The 15,835-nt window shown below is 41.9% G+C and overlaps 1 protein-coding gene across 1 annotated transcript in view; it reads right to left on the reverse strand.

The window, feature by feature from the left end:
• Positions 1-15,835, reverse strand: part of CRIM1 (cysteine rich transmembrane BMP regulator 1) — a 530,601-nt gene that overhangs the window by 107,135 nt on the left and 407,631 nt on the right. The window contains exon 8 of the mRNA XM_075267494.1: positions 15,558-15,686. Coding sequence (XP_075123595.1) covers positions 15,558-15,686 — 129 coding nt within the window. The remainder of the gene's footprint in view (positions 1-15,557; positions 15,687-15,835) is intronic.

Here is a 15,835-nt window from a genome sequence, read left to right on the forward strand (position 1 = left end):
TCCACACCTACCTTTTGTATATAAATTGCCTCAGTGGTTTTTGAATATGTCCGTTTTTATTCATATGCTAATGAGCTTCCAGCCAGCACAGGAAGTTCCCAGCAGCACTGTCTCTCTATTATATCATATGTGTGTGCAAACAGGAAGCTGAGTCATCATCAGCAGCAGCCTGTGCTGTATACACCCATAGGAAACAATAGCAAAGAGGGTGCACGATGCATCGTGCACCCAGTCTAATTAGCATATGAATAAAAATGGACTTATTCAAAAACCGCTGAGGCAATATACATACAAAAGGTAGGTGTGGAATAGCCTTTCTAAAGCCTATGCAAGGATGTGATTAGTTGAAAATGACTTTTCCCATTGATAGAGCCCCTTTAAAGAGGAACCATACGTATATGTGTTGCTAATTGCGATTGATACCCACCTTTGGCTCTCATTTCTTCCGCTATTCCTCCTGGTTCTGACTAGTGACTGACCCTGACCTTAACCTTGTTATTTTATTGCTTCAAACTTGGGATTCCTGCACATGTGCTACCTGTTGTTGTACTCCCAGCTCTGGCTATTGACCCCATTTCTGACTATATTCTTGTCTCATCACATCTTAATTCATCTGCTGGTGGCAACCACTGGCTCTGTCCCTGACGACACTACTATTGCTCCACCATTAATGCAATCAGTCTGTGACTTTTCTGAGGAACCCAATTTGGGGATCCTCCTGCAGCTATCTTGGGGGTTTAAAGGCTGAGGACTAGGGTCTATCCAGCACCAAATGGACATGATCTTCACCGCTAGCTCACAGTATACTACCGCCATAGGATCAAGTCTGATTAGCACAGCTTTACATAAAGTACATAGATTCGTCCCTTAACTAGAATGAGTTCTGCACAGACACTGATAAGGCAAGGAGTGCTGTGAACCCCAAATTATTGTGAAGGTATCACTGGACTGGAATACTGGCGATGTTGTAGCATAAGGAATGCAATATACTATATTTGCAAAGATATCTGTAAATGGTTTGTTGTAATCCATCGGCTACTGATCAAACATAAACCGCCAAGAGTGACAGATGCCTTATTGATCAATTACAAAAATTCAGGCGGCATCCTATGATGTCACTGACGTGTAGAGCGAATGTGAGAACGGCTCAGACATGAGACGCTGCGTTCTATGCTCGGAAGCATTAAAAGCCAGATAGGGCAGTAGCTTCATACCCCCTAGAAGAGAGGCTTTAGGACACAGATAACACGCTCATCACTTTAAACTGTGAATATCCCGATAATGGAATCAGCCAGCTAAAGGCAAGAACACAATTTTCCTACATGCTGTACTAAGATGAAAGCTCGCTAGGTATAATTGATAATGATTAAAGGATTACTTTCTATTTATGATATGCAAGGGGAAATGGAGGGAGTCCCTTGAAACTAGGTCTCATTTCTGATACATTTGTGGTTAATTAAAGGTAGTTTTACTTGTTACTCTCCTAAATGTGCACTTCAAAACACCGTACAGGTATCTACACAGACCTCAATTATGGCTGGCATCGCTTATACAAGCTGTAACGTATTCCACCGGTGAAACCACCTGACACTTCCCGGTTTCACGTTCCCAGAAAATCTCAGAAAGAAACAATTAACCTCTGCAGAGAGGGGTCCTATCCTCGTGGCTATGTTAATTTGACCACAGTGAGAGGCACTTAACTGCTGGGCATGAAAGCCCACTGATTGTATATAATGTGTTGAAGGATGATAGCACCCTGCTGGATGCAGTCACAATCAGTGATTTATTTGTACGCTGCTCTGCTCCGCCTAATGAGAACAGACCCCTGCTGTGTCCGAGTGGTGCAGGTGTTTATGCATGCTCGCCACCGCCGCTTCTTACAAGGTCATATTGATCCCTCAGGTTTCCAATCACAGAGATTCAATGCTGGTGAGCCTACAAGAGAAACCCTTATTCAAAGCAATTTACCTGCGTGAAATGTATTCCTCAATTAAGAGTCACTCAGGTATTCTTCCACATTAATCTCTGGCTGGACTGCTGAACCTCTTAGCGCTGGTGACAGATGATGTGTCAAGTCCATGAAATCTTGTTTCTGCTAACTAATTTATGAGACTGACCCTCTGTGAGCTTAGATTAAAGAGGACGGAGACTTGGAGTGGGACACTTAACTATACCAGTGCTAGTACAGTACTGATATGCATTATAGGTAGGATTACACGCGATAAAACAGCAGGTGCTGAAATACAGTGTGCACATGAGTCATGCCCTATGGCACAGAACGGTGCAAAAGTTTTAGGAAGGTGTGGAAAAAATGATGCAAAATAAGAATACTTTTAGAAACAGAAGTGTTAATAATAATTTGTGTGAATGAATACAACTAAGTGAATGAACAAAAGAAAAATAGATACTTAATGTGTGCACCCTTTGGGTCAGTTCACACGTGAAAACCGCCTAGCTTATTTGTGCGAGGTAAAAAACCTCGGGGAGTTTTTTTGATGCTGTTTTTTGCATTCCACGCGGTTTTTGATGCGGTTTTCGCTAGCGGTTTTCGCTAGGTTTTTTTTTTCCTATATGTGCTATAGAAACTGCAAGCGAAAACCGCGTGGTTTTTTGCAAAAAACCGCGCGGTTTTTTACCGCGCGGTTTTCGCCTCCCATTCACTTCTATGCAATTCTTCAGGCGTTTTCCGCCTGAAGAAAGGTCATGTCGCTTCTTCAGGCGGAAAACGCTAGGAGGAAAAAAAAAGCTAGTGGTCTACATAGACCACCATGTTAAAGGAGAGGTTTTTGAAGCGAATTCCGCTGTCAAAAACCTCCCCTTTGCCCACGTGTGAACTAGCCCTTTGCCTTCCATCAGTTCTTCTATTTTACTTTGATAAAGGAGCCTTTTGCGTTCCGAAACATCAGTAATTTGTCATCATTATGAGTTAGCCATTAAAAAGGTATCAACTACTCAAGACTATCAAGTTTTTTTGTTTTTTTATATTTCCAACCCACTGGCTAACACGGTACAAGAACGAACACTTTCCTTATCAGTTCTTCTAGGTACACTTGCAGACTTTTTGTTTTTTGAAGGATGGCGGCAGGAAGGTTGTTCCAAACATGTTGGAGAACTAAGTGCAGATCTTCTGTGGATGGAGGCTCATTCCAACCCTTCTGTCTTTACATGTAATCCTAGACAGACTGGGATGAAGTTGAGCTCAGACTCTTTTGAGGCCATATCATCACTTCCAGGCTCCTCCTTCAAAGATTGGTCACACCAAATATTGATATGACTTAGATTTCTCTATTTTCATTCACTTTGAATTTTTTCCATTGGAAAAAAAACAACCTGTTAACACTTCTATACCAGAAAGCAATTCTTAGTTTCAGCATTTTTTACATGGCTGCCTAAACATTTCTACAATATGACTTCATAAGCAGGGCTGCTTTAATCATAGGTGCAATGGTGAAGCTGCATTGGGCCCTGTGGTTTTGAGGGCCCCCTCAGCCGCCCTGAATCGAGCGGGACAGTCCCACATTTTGGGTGATGTCCCGTTCTTCTGGACGGCAGGCAGTGATTTCACCTCTATATGTGTCCTTAGTGGGGGCTCCTGCCATCACTAAGGATAGTGACTGGTGACAAGAGATATAACCTCTGGCCATTTTTATTTCATGTACACAAATGAAGGCACAACTGCAAAGTCGCCATCTTGCTTCCGAATGCACGACAAGCTTAATTTTTAGTTCTCTTACAAAGAACACAAGATCTTTGCAATGCTGCCTTCATTGGCATATATGTAGCGAAAATGTCTGGAAATTACAAGAACTGTCAGGATGATCTTAATGGAATTGATAATATCAATTCACACTTTAAAATGAAAACTTTTTATTCCCTCCTTGCCACTTTTCTGAAAAGTGATCATAGCCGGCTTCCTGATGTAAATGATAGTCTGTATCTACGCCAGCTACGAGCTGGCACAGATTTAACTCTCTGGTGCGTGGAAGGTCAGAGATGGGCCTAGTTCATTAAGAGGCATATGGCTCTTAGTGAAGTACAACAGGCATAAATCACTCTGGCGGACATTTCTCAGGCCTTATGTAATGACATAATTGAGAAATGCTCCTTAATAATTGGACTATTAGCTGTTTGTGCTGCAAAGGCACCATTGTCAGCCATATTGGTTCTAAAGGTGCTAATATCTTTGGAACTCAAACAGTATAAGCCCATGGGGACCATTTCCACTGAGAACTGAGGTTTGGTTGACATCTGCTTTTGTATTCCATCCGGGGGGAGTCCCCCAAACGGAATACAAACGCAATTGCAAGCGCTGTGCTGTCAAACCACACGGACCCCATTGCTTTTACAGCACAGCGCTTGCAATTGCGTTTGTATTCCGTTCGGGGGGTCTCCATGCAGATTCTCCCCAGACAGAATACAAAAGCAGATGTGAACAGGGCATAAGGTACAACTAATGATCATTATAAATGATGGAAGGGAACGTGTAAAACTGAATGTACCACCATTACTGGAAGATCGTAATGCCTGTGTGTGACACCAGTATAATTACTTTCTTCATATACTGTGTATACACAGTGATCTTTTTTGTGTATGTATTATCCCTGTGCTATGATGTCATAGAGAGCATTATCCCTGTACTGTGACATCACTGTGTATATTATCCCTGTACTGTGACATCACTGTATTATCCCTGTACTGTGACATCACTGTGTGTATTATCCCTGTACTGTGACATCACTGTATTATCCCTGTACTGTGACATCACTGTGTGTATTATCTCTATACTGTGACATAATTGTGGTATAATCACTGTACTGTAACATTGCTGTGTGCAATAACCCTGTACTAGGACTTTATTGTGTGCATTCTCCTGGTACTATGACATCACTGTGTGTATTATGTGTACTATACATATAAATCAGTAACTGCACAATGTGTAAAGAGTACCAAAATAATTGTACACATTTCAAGCTCTGAACTTGCTACTTAAAGGGAATTTGTCATTACAGAAATCACGCATTCTGTGGATACACAATGCTTTTTTTTATAGGATATCCCCTTTAAGGAATCTACTCCCGACACAAATGGCAAGGTGTAAACTGTACTCAGTGACTATTACAATTCCAACAAATATTCCACGTGCAGAAACGGGAAGATAAAAGTATCTAGAAAAGACTGTTAATATTTTCATTCTTTGTTATTTAGTTCTGCTTGAAAAGCGTCTTGCTCCATAATAAAGGAAAACTGCAAGTTAAATGTTGTGAATAGTAATAATAACTTAATGGATTGAGAGAAAATCAGACTAAAACAATCAGGGGACATTTTACAGTGTAATGGGCTTCCTTATTTTTCTCTGTGTGCTGCCATATTACGGCTTATGCCGTTCTCTGCTGTCTGTCACGTCCCATGAAGCCTTTTATAGGCTTGTCTGTGACAAGGACCATTTGACTACAGCGTGAGGAGGTGTTGTGACTTTAATATGAAAACCTTTTCTCTTTACAGTCACAAATCATCAGCCGAGCTCAAGTCAATGAGACGTGGTATTGTATAGTCAATGAAGCTATTGTCCTTCCCCGCTGTGATTTTATTTATATGTATATGTTTTACCCATGGCATTAAAGTTTATATTCATATTAAAAATATCCACAAACTGTTACTAGTTCACTTTGCTGCTGTGTATGGCATGCTTTGTCACTAGCCATATAACTACACATTTATAGGAACGGTGTTAATGTGTAATACATAATGGCCTATATATCGTTCATGTGTCACTATTCAATGGGACACTACGATTTAACCTCTAGGGGACAACAGAGTCTTAAAATGTCTGTCTGGTTCAGATAGGACTGTAGATTTTTTGCTGAACATCTTTACGGACTCCGCAGCTCCACAGAAATCGTGCGCCTAAAGGAGAGGGGAGACTGTTTGATTCCCCATGGAAAGGATAGAGACAGGTTATTACTATATCTGCCTTCCTGAACACTGTATCAATGCACTCAATGAATACCCTGTATATACATCAAGAAGTGGCAATGATACTGCTCCATTCTGGAGGTCACATGGTTATGAGGGGCAGGATAGCATACCTCACAACTTTTGAACAACAAAAAGAGGGATAAAATGAGCGCTATGTGCGCTGCGACAAATTTAGCTCCGCCCACTTTTATGACTCCACCCATTCACATTCATTTTTCATGTCCCTCGACCTACTATAATCCTCCTACAGTCACCTGTACATTATATTCCGCCTTATTATAATGTTCCCCTCCAACTGCCCCACAGTATTAAGTCCCTCTCCTGGTGCCTCAGTTTAAACATGAAACTGGAGCAGCTGGAGGGGGACATTAGCAATGGGGGTAGTTGGACGGGGCAATAAATAAATGGCAGATGAAGTGGGACATTAAACGGGGGGCAACTAGAAGTAGACATTAAACCGTAGGGGAAGCTGGAGGGGGACATTAAACTGGGGGCAACTAGTGGCAGATAGGTTCCCCCTCCAGTTACTCCCCACAGTTTAATAATCCCCTCCAGTTGTCCCCAGTTTAATGTCCCCCAGTTTAAGTGCCCCCCTTCATCTGCTCCATTTCATGTCCCCTCCTCCATCTCTGCCCCCGGTTTCATCTCCCCCCTCCATTTCTCCCTCAGTTTCATATCCCATTTCATCTGCCCCCAGTTTCATGTCCCCCCTCCATCTCTGCCCCCAGTATAATGACAAACACAAACAGACAGACACACAGACAGATAGACACACACACTCTCTCTCTCTCCACCCTGCATCTCAGAACCCCCCTTCTCCCTCCCTTCTCAGTACCTTATATGGATTTCTTCATCTCTTCACTGCACGGGACACTGACACGCCCACCTAGTCACGTGACCATGTGATGTTATACAAGGTCCATGAACCATAGACGAGCGTTCTTCCGATCACTGCAGCCTTTTATCTGTTATAAGAGCAGGCGGTGATCGGAGGGATGATTGATCAGTAAATCATTAAAGGGACATAGCGGGGCATGTAGGGAGCTGCGCGGGATGGCGGGACAGGGGCAGGAAAGCGTGAGTGTCCCGCGGAAATCGGTACGGTTGTGAGGTATGGGATAGTTACATAGACAAAAGTGTTTTTTCACTTGCAATAACTATGCAACTATCAAGTGCAACCAAGAGATGGGAAAAACTATGACTGAAGGGACGAATGGCGGAAATAAGTATTCTATACAGTTTTATAAAAAGCCATCTAAGCTATTTTGAAGCAGTTTCTGCTATGACCAGCTCCTAGGGTAGGCTATTCCACAGATTCATAGTCCTTATAGTGCGTGAAGAAGCCTTGTCACCTCTGGAGAGCAAACCTTTGTAGATGCTTCCCCATTAAGTGGAACTAATATATAAAATCCATTTATAGGGAAATTAGAAAAAAAACAACATTTAAATGCATCTCAATGGATTTATGGGGCCACCATGAATAAAATACACATACAATAAAAGATAAAAATATATTTAAAAAAATTACTCTACCTTAGTCATAGTTAAAGGGATCTTATCATTGGATACCCTTTTTTTCTGACTAAAACGTAGGAATAGCCTTAATAAAGGCTATCCGTCTCCTACCTTTACATGTCTTCTCCGCGCCACTGTTCAGTAGAAATCCGGGTATTCTTCAGTATGCAAATGAGTTCTCTAGCAGCACTGGGGGCGGGCCCCAGTGCTCAAACAGTACTGAGGGCGTTCCCAATGCTGCGTGAGAACTCTCCAGCGATGTCTTTATCTTCTTCTGGAACGCCCTCTCTCTGTTTTTCTCTCCGTCCTGGGTTTCAATCTTCTAGGCATGTGCATTCTGCCATTGGGCCTCAGGCAGAGCTGACTGTGCATGCCCATGGCCACAAGAAAATGGCCACTTACACAGAACAAAACCCGGATCTCTACCGAACGGTGGTGCGGAGAAGACATGTAAAGGTAGGAGACGAATAGCCTTTCTTAAGGCTATTCCTACGTGTTAGTCAGAAAAAAAGGGTATGCAATGATAAGATCCCTTTAAACAGCAGCTTGTAGCCCCAACGCCAAAGAGCCAAAATACATAAAATAAATCATAAGGCTAAAGGCCAAATAATAACATTTTATGCATCGTAAAAAAATCTGAAAAAAAGGTTTTTTGTTTGACACTACTGTCATAAACAAGGGAGAGAAAAAATCACTGGGTTTTACTAAAGCAAACCAATGATTCTAGGAGAAGGTTCACATTAAGGCCTGCTCCACGTGGACAGGTTTGGTCCAGGAGATATGGATGCAGAAAGGTATGCTTTGGGGAGGTGATAGACTCCCTTAAACTATAAGGGCCTATGTAGGTCACACGCCGGTATGTGGCATCCATCTTCAGTCAGTTTATCGCATCCGTTGGGAGTTTTCCTTCCGCACATGTTAAACTGACTGAAATAACGTAGTGTGAGAGAAGCCTAAGGCACGAATCTCACAGGCTGCAACCAAGTGGGATGATTTTACAGGAATCAGTATCAATGTGTTTGTGACTAATGTACGCTCCCATGATAACATACACAACAATATTTTCATAGATAAAATAACAACTTATTAGCACTTCCCGAATCTGTTTGTCTCCTCTGTAAACAGGGACATGTGTAAGAATAGAAATCCATACTAATTATGTTACTTCTTATAGCAACAGCAACAAAAGCAGGCGAGAAAATGTAACCACTTCAAGGCCAAAATGCATTTTTTTCAAAAGTAAGTTGATTTTATATGATGTACATTGATTGGCAAAAAAAATAATACTAATCCAAGATGGAGTTGTTGGAATGGAATGAAACGTTCTATGTGTGAATGTAATGATATATGTAAATGACACTCTAGTACATTTAGGCTCTAGTACCCAGTTGGGCTTGCTGTTTCCTAGATACAAGATGAGATACGGCTAGGTATGGAGGCATACAGGTCCCATACGGTATCCTGAGGTACAGATGTTGCAGCTCGGACTGAAGAACCTGCACATTCCTAGGGTGGCAAGACTCGGCCTGTAAATGCTTGATGGATGAGGAATCTGGCAATTTGGCAGGCCAAGGAAGTGTTACAATCTACCAGAGACATTCCTTGTGTGTGGATGAGCATTATCCTGCTGAAAAATGACAGCTGGAAGCCCTGCATGAAAGGTAACACACATGGCACAGGAGGTCCTGCAAATATAACTGAGCAGCTGGTGTCCCTTGTATCACTACTAGGGGTGCCCAATCTTGGTACGCAATGGCTCCCTAGGTCATCACACTGCAACGAGGCAATATCCCACTCTATAGTAAAAGCAGGACTGAAGAGGTCACCATAAGGCGTCTATACTCAAACATGACCATTGTGGGATCCCAAACAAAACACAGATTTGACACTAAAGGGGATATGGTTCCAGTCTGAAGCAGTCTAGGTCTCTCATTCGCAACACTGCTACAAGCAAATGACATGGCAGCTGACGGTCAGATGTGACACCCACTTTCCTTCTGTAATGCTTAGGAAATGTTCCAGGCACAAACAGAGGCGTGCAATGTAAGTGTCACGTGTGTCTGGATGGGGGACAGAGTAACTGTCGGACCTTTTGTGCTCGTTGGAGGATCAAACAATCCTCTCTGCTGATGCCTGGTGGCTACACATATGTGTCATGTATCATATGTGTCCTGTATCCTATTATCCTGTATCATATGTGTCCTATTATCCTGTATCATATGTGTCCTGTATCATAACCACTACTACCAACATCTCTTAACAGCTGGTCAGAACGGCCTATATATCAGACAATGAACTGAATCGGCCGTTCTGCTTCTCACAATCTGACTATGCTCTGGATCTCTCCCCAAGAGGTACCCTACCCAAAAGTTGCTTCTAAGAACCATTTTATAGGGAAGCAGGGGGAAGCACTTTTATGCATTTTTGGAGCAAGGACCAGTACAAAGTTTTACAACAACATTTATATCTGTTTCTATATATTTTTGTGTCATTGAGACATCTTTGACATCTGTTGAGATACACATTCTAATGAACCCCGATTGACATAGTAAAACCAGAGGAAGGGAGGCATCACTACAACATCATCTGGCCCCCTCTTCTGATGCTAGGTGGCATGTTTAGCCCCCTGAGAGGTACTGTGTGGTGCCCTTGTCCTCTATCCTCTTTTCAGACACCATACAATTGGTGCAGCCTGCCTCTATGACATCTTCACTTCACTGATCCGAAATTCCTCATCAGTCCCTAAACTGTTCCACATCATTGAACCTTTAACCACTTTTCCTTCCAAATACACAGCAGATGCATACTAATATGATACGTGAGAATGTGAAATGCACTTTGCCCCTCGGTAAATGATCCTCACCGGCTCTGATCTGTTCTGGAGACTATTTCCTTAATATTTGTGGAAGGATCTTAGCTCCTTTACACTACACTCTTCACTCTCCCATAACACCTTGTTATCAAATCCCTCGCTGTTATCTTTATGCATTATGTTTCTCACATTTCCACTCTGCTGTAGCTTTTGGATTATAATGTATAACAAGTGAATATTATTAACCAGCAATTGCACCCTAAGGGTATTTCTACCGTCTCCTATCAATGCTATTACAGCGGTGTAGCAGGGTGTACCTACAAGAGTAGCGTTGCGGTCCTGTTACTGAGGGGCCTATGCCCACCATTTAAAGGTACATTGTATGTCATATTTGCAGCACTTTCATTTACTGTAAGAATGTGGATGAGATACTTTTGCTCTTTTTATATTTAATACTGAAGTTATTTTTACATTCCTGGGGGCTGTCATATAGGAGACATACAATACCTAACAAGAGAGCTGCAGAAAACCGGAAATGTCAGCTTATTGTGCGTGCTCCCACATAGAAACTGAAAAACATCAATAATTTTATATGAATAGCCGTGTAAAAAATAAAAATGTTTTATATAGAATATTTCCAATAAAATGTTGCCATTTTCTGATGACACTTTCCCTTTAAAAGGAGGTTGTTGCCAGAACCAATCATATCAGCACTGCCCCGCAGTTAGGTTATGGTTACTTAAACGAGCAATTTTTTGTCCCTAACACGCCTACCGCGCATGCCTGTGGCCACAAGAAAAATGGCCGCTTACACAGTAAGTAAGCGGCCATTTTCTTGTGGCCTGTGGGAATGTGCAGTCAACTCTGCCTGAGGCTTACAAGTTTCAACGCCTGCGCTGGAAGAAGACACAGGAAGAGGACGTTCCTGAAGAAAATTGAGGCGGCGCTGGAGAGTAGTCTCGCAGTATTGGGGATGCCTCTAGTGCTGTTTGAGTGCTGGGGCCCAGAACTCATCTGCATACCGGCGAAAACCGGAATTTCTATGGAACGGCGGCGTGGAGAAGACATCTAATGGTAGGAGATGAATAGCCTTTTTTAAGGCTATTCTGACATGTTAGGGACAAAATATTGCTTCTGAATGATAGGATCCCTTCAAATCATGTGAATTGGTACTGACCTTGCCAAGTCCTTGTTGCTCCAAATACTGCATTTGAATAATAACAAAAATAGTGATATCTCGCTTGATTTAGGTGACCCTAAACTGTCTCCAGGGCTGGTCCTGGTGACAGACTCCCTTTAACAGAGTTGTGCAGCTATGTCTGGGGTCACATCTGCACCCCTTTAAAGGCATCTCAATGACAAGGCATATTTAGTGCTGCTGTGGAAGATAAAGTGGGCAACCATTGTATCAGATTTACATTTTCTGAACTTCCTTTTCAAGACAATGTTGTTTTGTAATATTGTATCACGAACTGATAGGCTATAGGTGCCTATGTGCAGCCACCCGGTGGTTGGGATGTGGATTGCAGCCTTTCGGGAATTTTATTAGTATGTGATGATGTAGTACTGCCCTTGTCCTGTTTCCTAATTGTAACAAATTCATTGTTAATTGGATTCATGCTATGACCTCAAAATAGATTGCAACTCATGGCAAAGACAGATCAAGAAATTGATGTAAATGAATGCACTCTGTACAGTCATTGCATCTGTCATGATTATTCCTAACACAAAAATTGCTAGTGTGAACATTGCCCTATGCTGCCAAAATGGTAATTAGAAGAGCTAAGTGAATGAATACATTTATACGATTCCGTTCCTCCTTTTCAACCTCTAAAAATCCCTTATCACTTTTCGATTAAGCTATAAATATATGTGTTGATTTTTAAGACAAAAAGTACTGATGTGGATCCTAGACAGAGGCAAGGTAGTATTATGTGCTCTGGATGTGAGTGTAAGAAGATTGCGCTGCCACCCCATGCTGTGAGTGACATATCTTCCCCTTCCATGTATATGCTTTATACCAATTTTGCTCTAATCCTTGATATTTCACAGATAACAGAGAGTGGCTCTTTCTTAGTCAGCAAACAAACTTCCTTTGTACAGGGCTTCAAAGATAGCAAAGTACATTTCTGCCAGCAGCTCAGAACTTTACGAGATTCTGGAAATGGAATGCCATGGATACTCTGCATGATATGTTGTCCCCATTCACGAGGAGAAACAAAGCAGGAGCAGGTATTGACAGTGCTATAATATGTCTTCTAATATAGGATCACTAGCAGCAAATATAAACAAGCTGAAAAACAGCTCCTACCAAGATGAAGGCAGAGTGCCGGCCTGGCCCTATAGTTTCATCCTACTAAATCCTAATAAATCCTAGTGCATCTTTTCTCTTATATACGGTAATATGTAGTCATGAGTGATACCCAAGTTTAATAAAATGTGAGGGAACTCTTACCGATGCAGGACACTGTGTTGCAACTTATCTAATTTTTCTGGTAGCCACATGGGGACTTGATTTATTTATTTTTTTTACAGGACAGGCTGGTACTATTTTAGGGTACGTATAATTTTTGGATACATTTTTATAATATTTTTGTTTGGGCAATGTTATATAATCCCTAGGTCCCATTTCCTATGGATGTCATCTAGAAGGAACATTCTTCAGGAATGTTGTCGCTAACTGCTTTCGGCATTTCCTTGAATTCAGCTTATACTGTACTGGAAACGCCGCGATTTGCCTGCGGTGGAAACGCCATGGGAAAAATCATGGCGTTTTACAGTATCTGCAAAGTGGATGGGATTCATGTGAATCCCATGCCCACTTTGCGTTTCAAACCGCAGCACAGACATGCTGCGATATCCAAAACCCGGTGCGGTTTTGGAAATTGCAGCATGTCAATTATATCTACGGAAACACCGGCAGCTTTCCCGTAGACATAATGGTAACAAAGTCCCTGGAGGAAAACTTTCTTTTCAAAGCGCTGTGGGAAGAACCACGATGCCGTCCCACCGTGGTTTTTCTTGCAACACTTTAATGCTGCGTATCGTCCCGTGGGGCCTTAGCCTTAGGCTCCACATCGTGGAAAAGCTGCTTTTTTTGTTACAGATTTTGCTGTGTTTTCTTGAGCAAAATCTAGTAGTATATTGAGCAGAATTAAGAGGCACAAGAGATTCCTTTATATTTCCCATTCCTTTTGTAATGATTCTTGGCTTTGTCTTAAAATACTGCAGCAAAATCTGCAACAAAAAAAGCTGCTTTTCTGCAAAATTTGGCTCTAGCCTTCGGTCAATTCAGCCATGGGCTCTGCTGCTTATGACGCGTCATCGTGGAACCTCCGCACTGTACACTATACACACACTAACTCAGCTCTGCTCACCGCCTACCACTTCCTCTAACACCACCGCTACCGTCCAAGTACCCACTGTTTTGTATTGCCATGTTATATTCCTTAATTTTTTTCATTTTCTCTACTATGTTTCATTAGGTGTTGGGTAGGATTGGAAAAGCTATTTAATGGCAGTAAAATACCAAAAGTTGCCAAGAAAACTTGTCTTCGCTTTTGATACGTAGAATTTACTACTGCCTTATGGATAGCATAAATTTGCAAACTTTTAGGAGTCAATGGTGGCCGATTTCAAAGTCTTCCATATACTTAGGCAGATCTTGAGTCACTGTTCTAGTATAGCTAGAGGTACCAGCATGGAAGGGATGATGAGGACATCTGCTTCAACATCATTTCCTGCTAACGCAGTTCAGTAGGAAATTAACACTACTGCTGGGATTTGCTTCACGCGCTTCCTAGCAGCTGTCAGTACTGATGACTTAAGGGTGCTTTCTGGCACCATAATAAAACTCAATTCACACTGCCAACCATAGTCTTTAATGAGCAAAAGATATTCTATTCTGGAAAAAAATATGTATTTTTCTTACCATTATAGATTCTGCATTCTTAGTTTTCCATCTTTGTTATATATGGGTTGGGTTATGAATGTTCTGAACCACATCTCCTGTCAAGATTCAGACTCTCCCAAAGTTTCACAGCAGCATGGTCACTTCTGTTCTACTTTCACATGGAGAAAACAAGTCTGGTGTCTGAACGGTTACTTCAATGGGTTTAGCGAAGTGCGCATCTGCTGGCATAATCTCCAAGCAAAGCCAGTGACTTGGCTGCCGGTAGGAGTCTGGCACTTAAGGAGGTTTGCTAACTTCCTTAAGGGCATTCATGTATTTGGCAGAACTGACCTAAGCAATCATGCTACTAATGACATTCCTCCAATCTAAGACTGGCGCACAGAGGACTACATTGTTTATTATCAGGTTAGAATTAAACAGGGAAAAATAGATACACTATCCCATTATTCCAAGTATGAGAACATCCCTATTCCATAAGATATGCAAAAGAAAGAATGGACAGCACCGCGCTGTATAGTGTAGTAAGTAGGTACAGTAAGGGGCAATCCTATTAAATGAGTTGCTCTCACCTGGTCGGGTTGTGAGGGATCACAACCGCCGTAGGAGTATTGGAACCGTTTGCTAGGGGGTTCCTCCTGTTTGCTAGGGGTTTCCTCCAGTTTGCTAGGGGTTTCCTCCCATTTGCTAGGGGGTTCCTCCCATTTGCGAGGGGGTTCCTCCCGTTTGCTAGGCGGTTCCTCCCATTTGCTAGGAGGTTCCTCCCGTTTGCTAGGGGATTCCTCCCGTTTGCTAGGGGGTTCCTCCCTGCATCCAGCCAGCAGAAGGAGTTCTTATACACTTGATAAAGGGTCATGTGACCCGAAACGCGTTGTGTGTGAACCTTAATAAACTTGTATGCAGTTAACCAAAATTTATAGTCCTTGTTGATGGTCCTTGGTTCTATACCATAAGATGGCACACTTCCCTATATAGCCATTGACGCAGTGTAGAAAAAGGCTGAAGACACATAAAACAATATTCACGTTTTAATCCACAAACCCTAGCAGGGAAGGACTTCATACAGATGTGGCAGAGATAACCTGAACGTCTTCAACTGGTTAAACTGCTACAGTGTGATATCTTATCACAGATGACAACAAGAACCAATGAAATGTCATTGGAGAAATATTTTTTAATGACTTTTCATTGGTTTTTATGGTGTGATAAGATATCACGCTGTAGCAGTTTTGGGTTAGCTCTACCACTACATCTGTACATGCACTTAGACAAATACAAGACTATCTACCCATAGCCAAGTAACATGACATAAGCCATGTACAAAAATGAATGAAAATGACTTACTAGTTTTACACTGACAGGTACGGCAGCCGTTCTGATCTAACCGGAATCCATAACTGCAATCCTTCTCAGTCAGCGTGCAATTTATCAACAGATCACATGCCGGTGGAGCCATGGTGATGTATGTAGGTTCTGTAGAGAAGAAAGACACATAGCATGTTATTACTAGTGACGTGTCAGGTATAAAAAACTGATTTATTACTGTATGTGCATTGCTTTAGTTGGACACATCAACAAGCTATTTTTATTATAGGTTTCTATTTAGTACATTTCGCCATAAA

Source organism: Leptodactylus fuscus, chromosome 3, assembly GCF_031893055.1.
Source record: "Leptodactylus fuscus isolate aLepFus1 chromosome 3, aLepFus1.hap2, whole genome shotgun sequence".
Classification (NCBI taxonomy): domain Eukaryota; kingdom Metazoa; phylum Chordata; class Amphibia; order Anura; family Leptodactylidae; genus Leptodactylus; species Leptodactylus fuscus.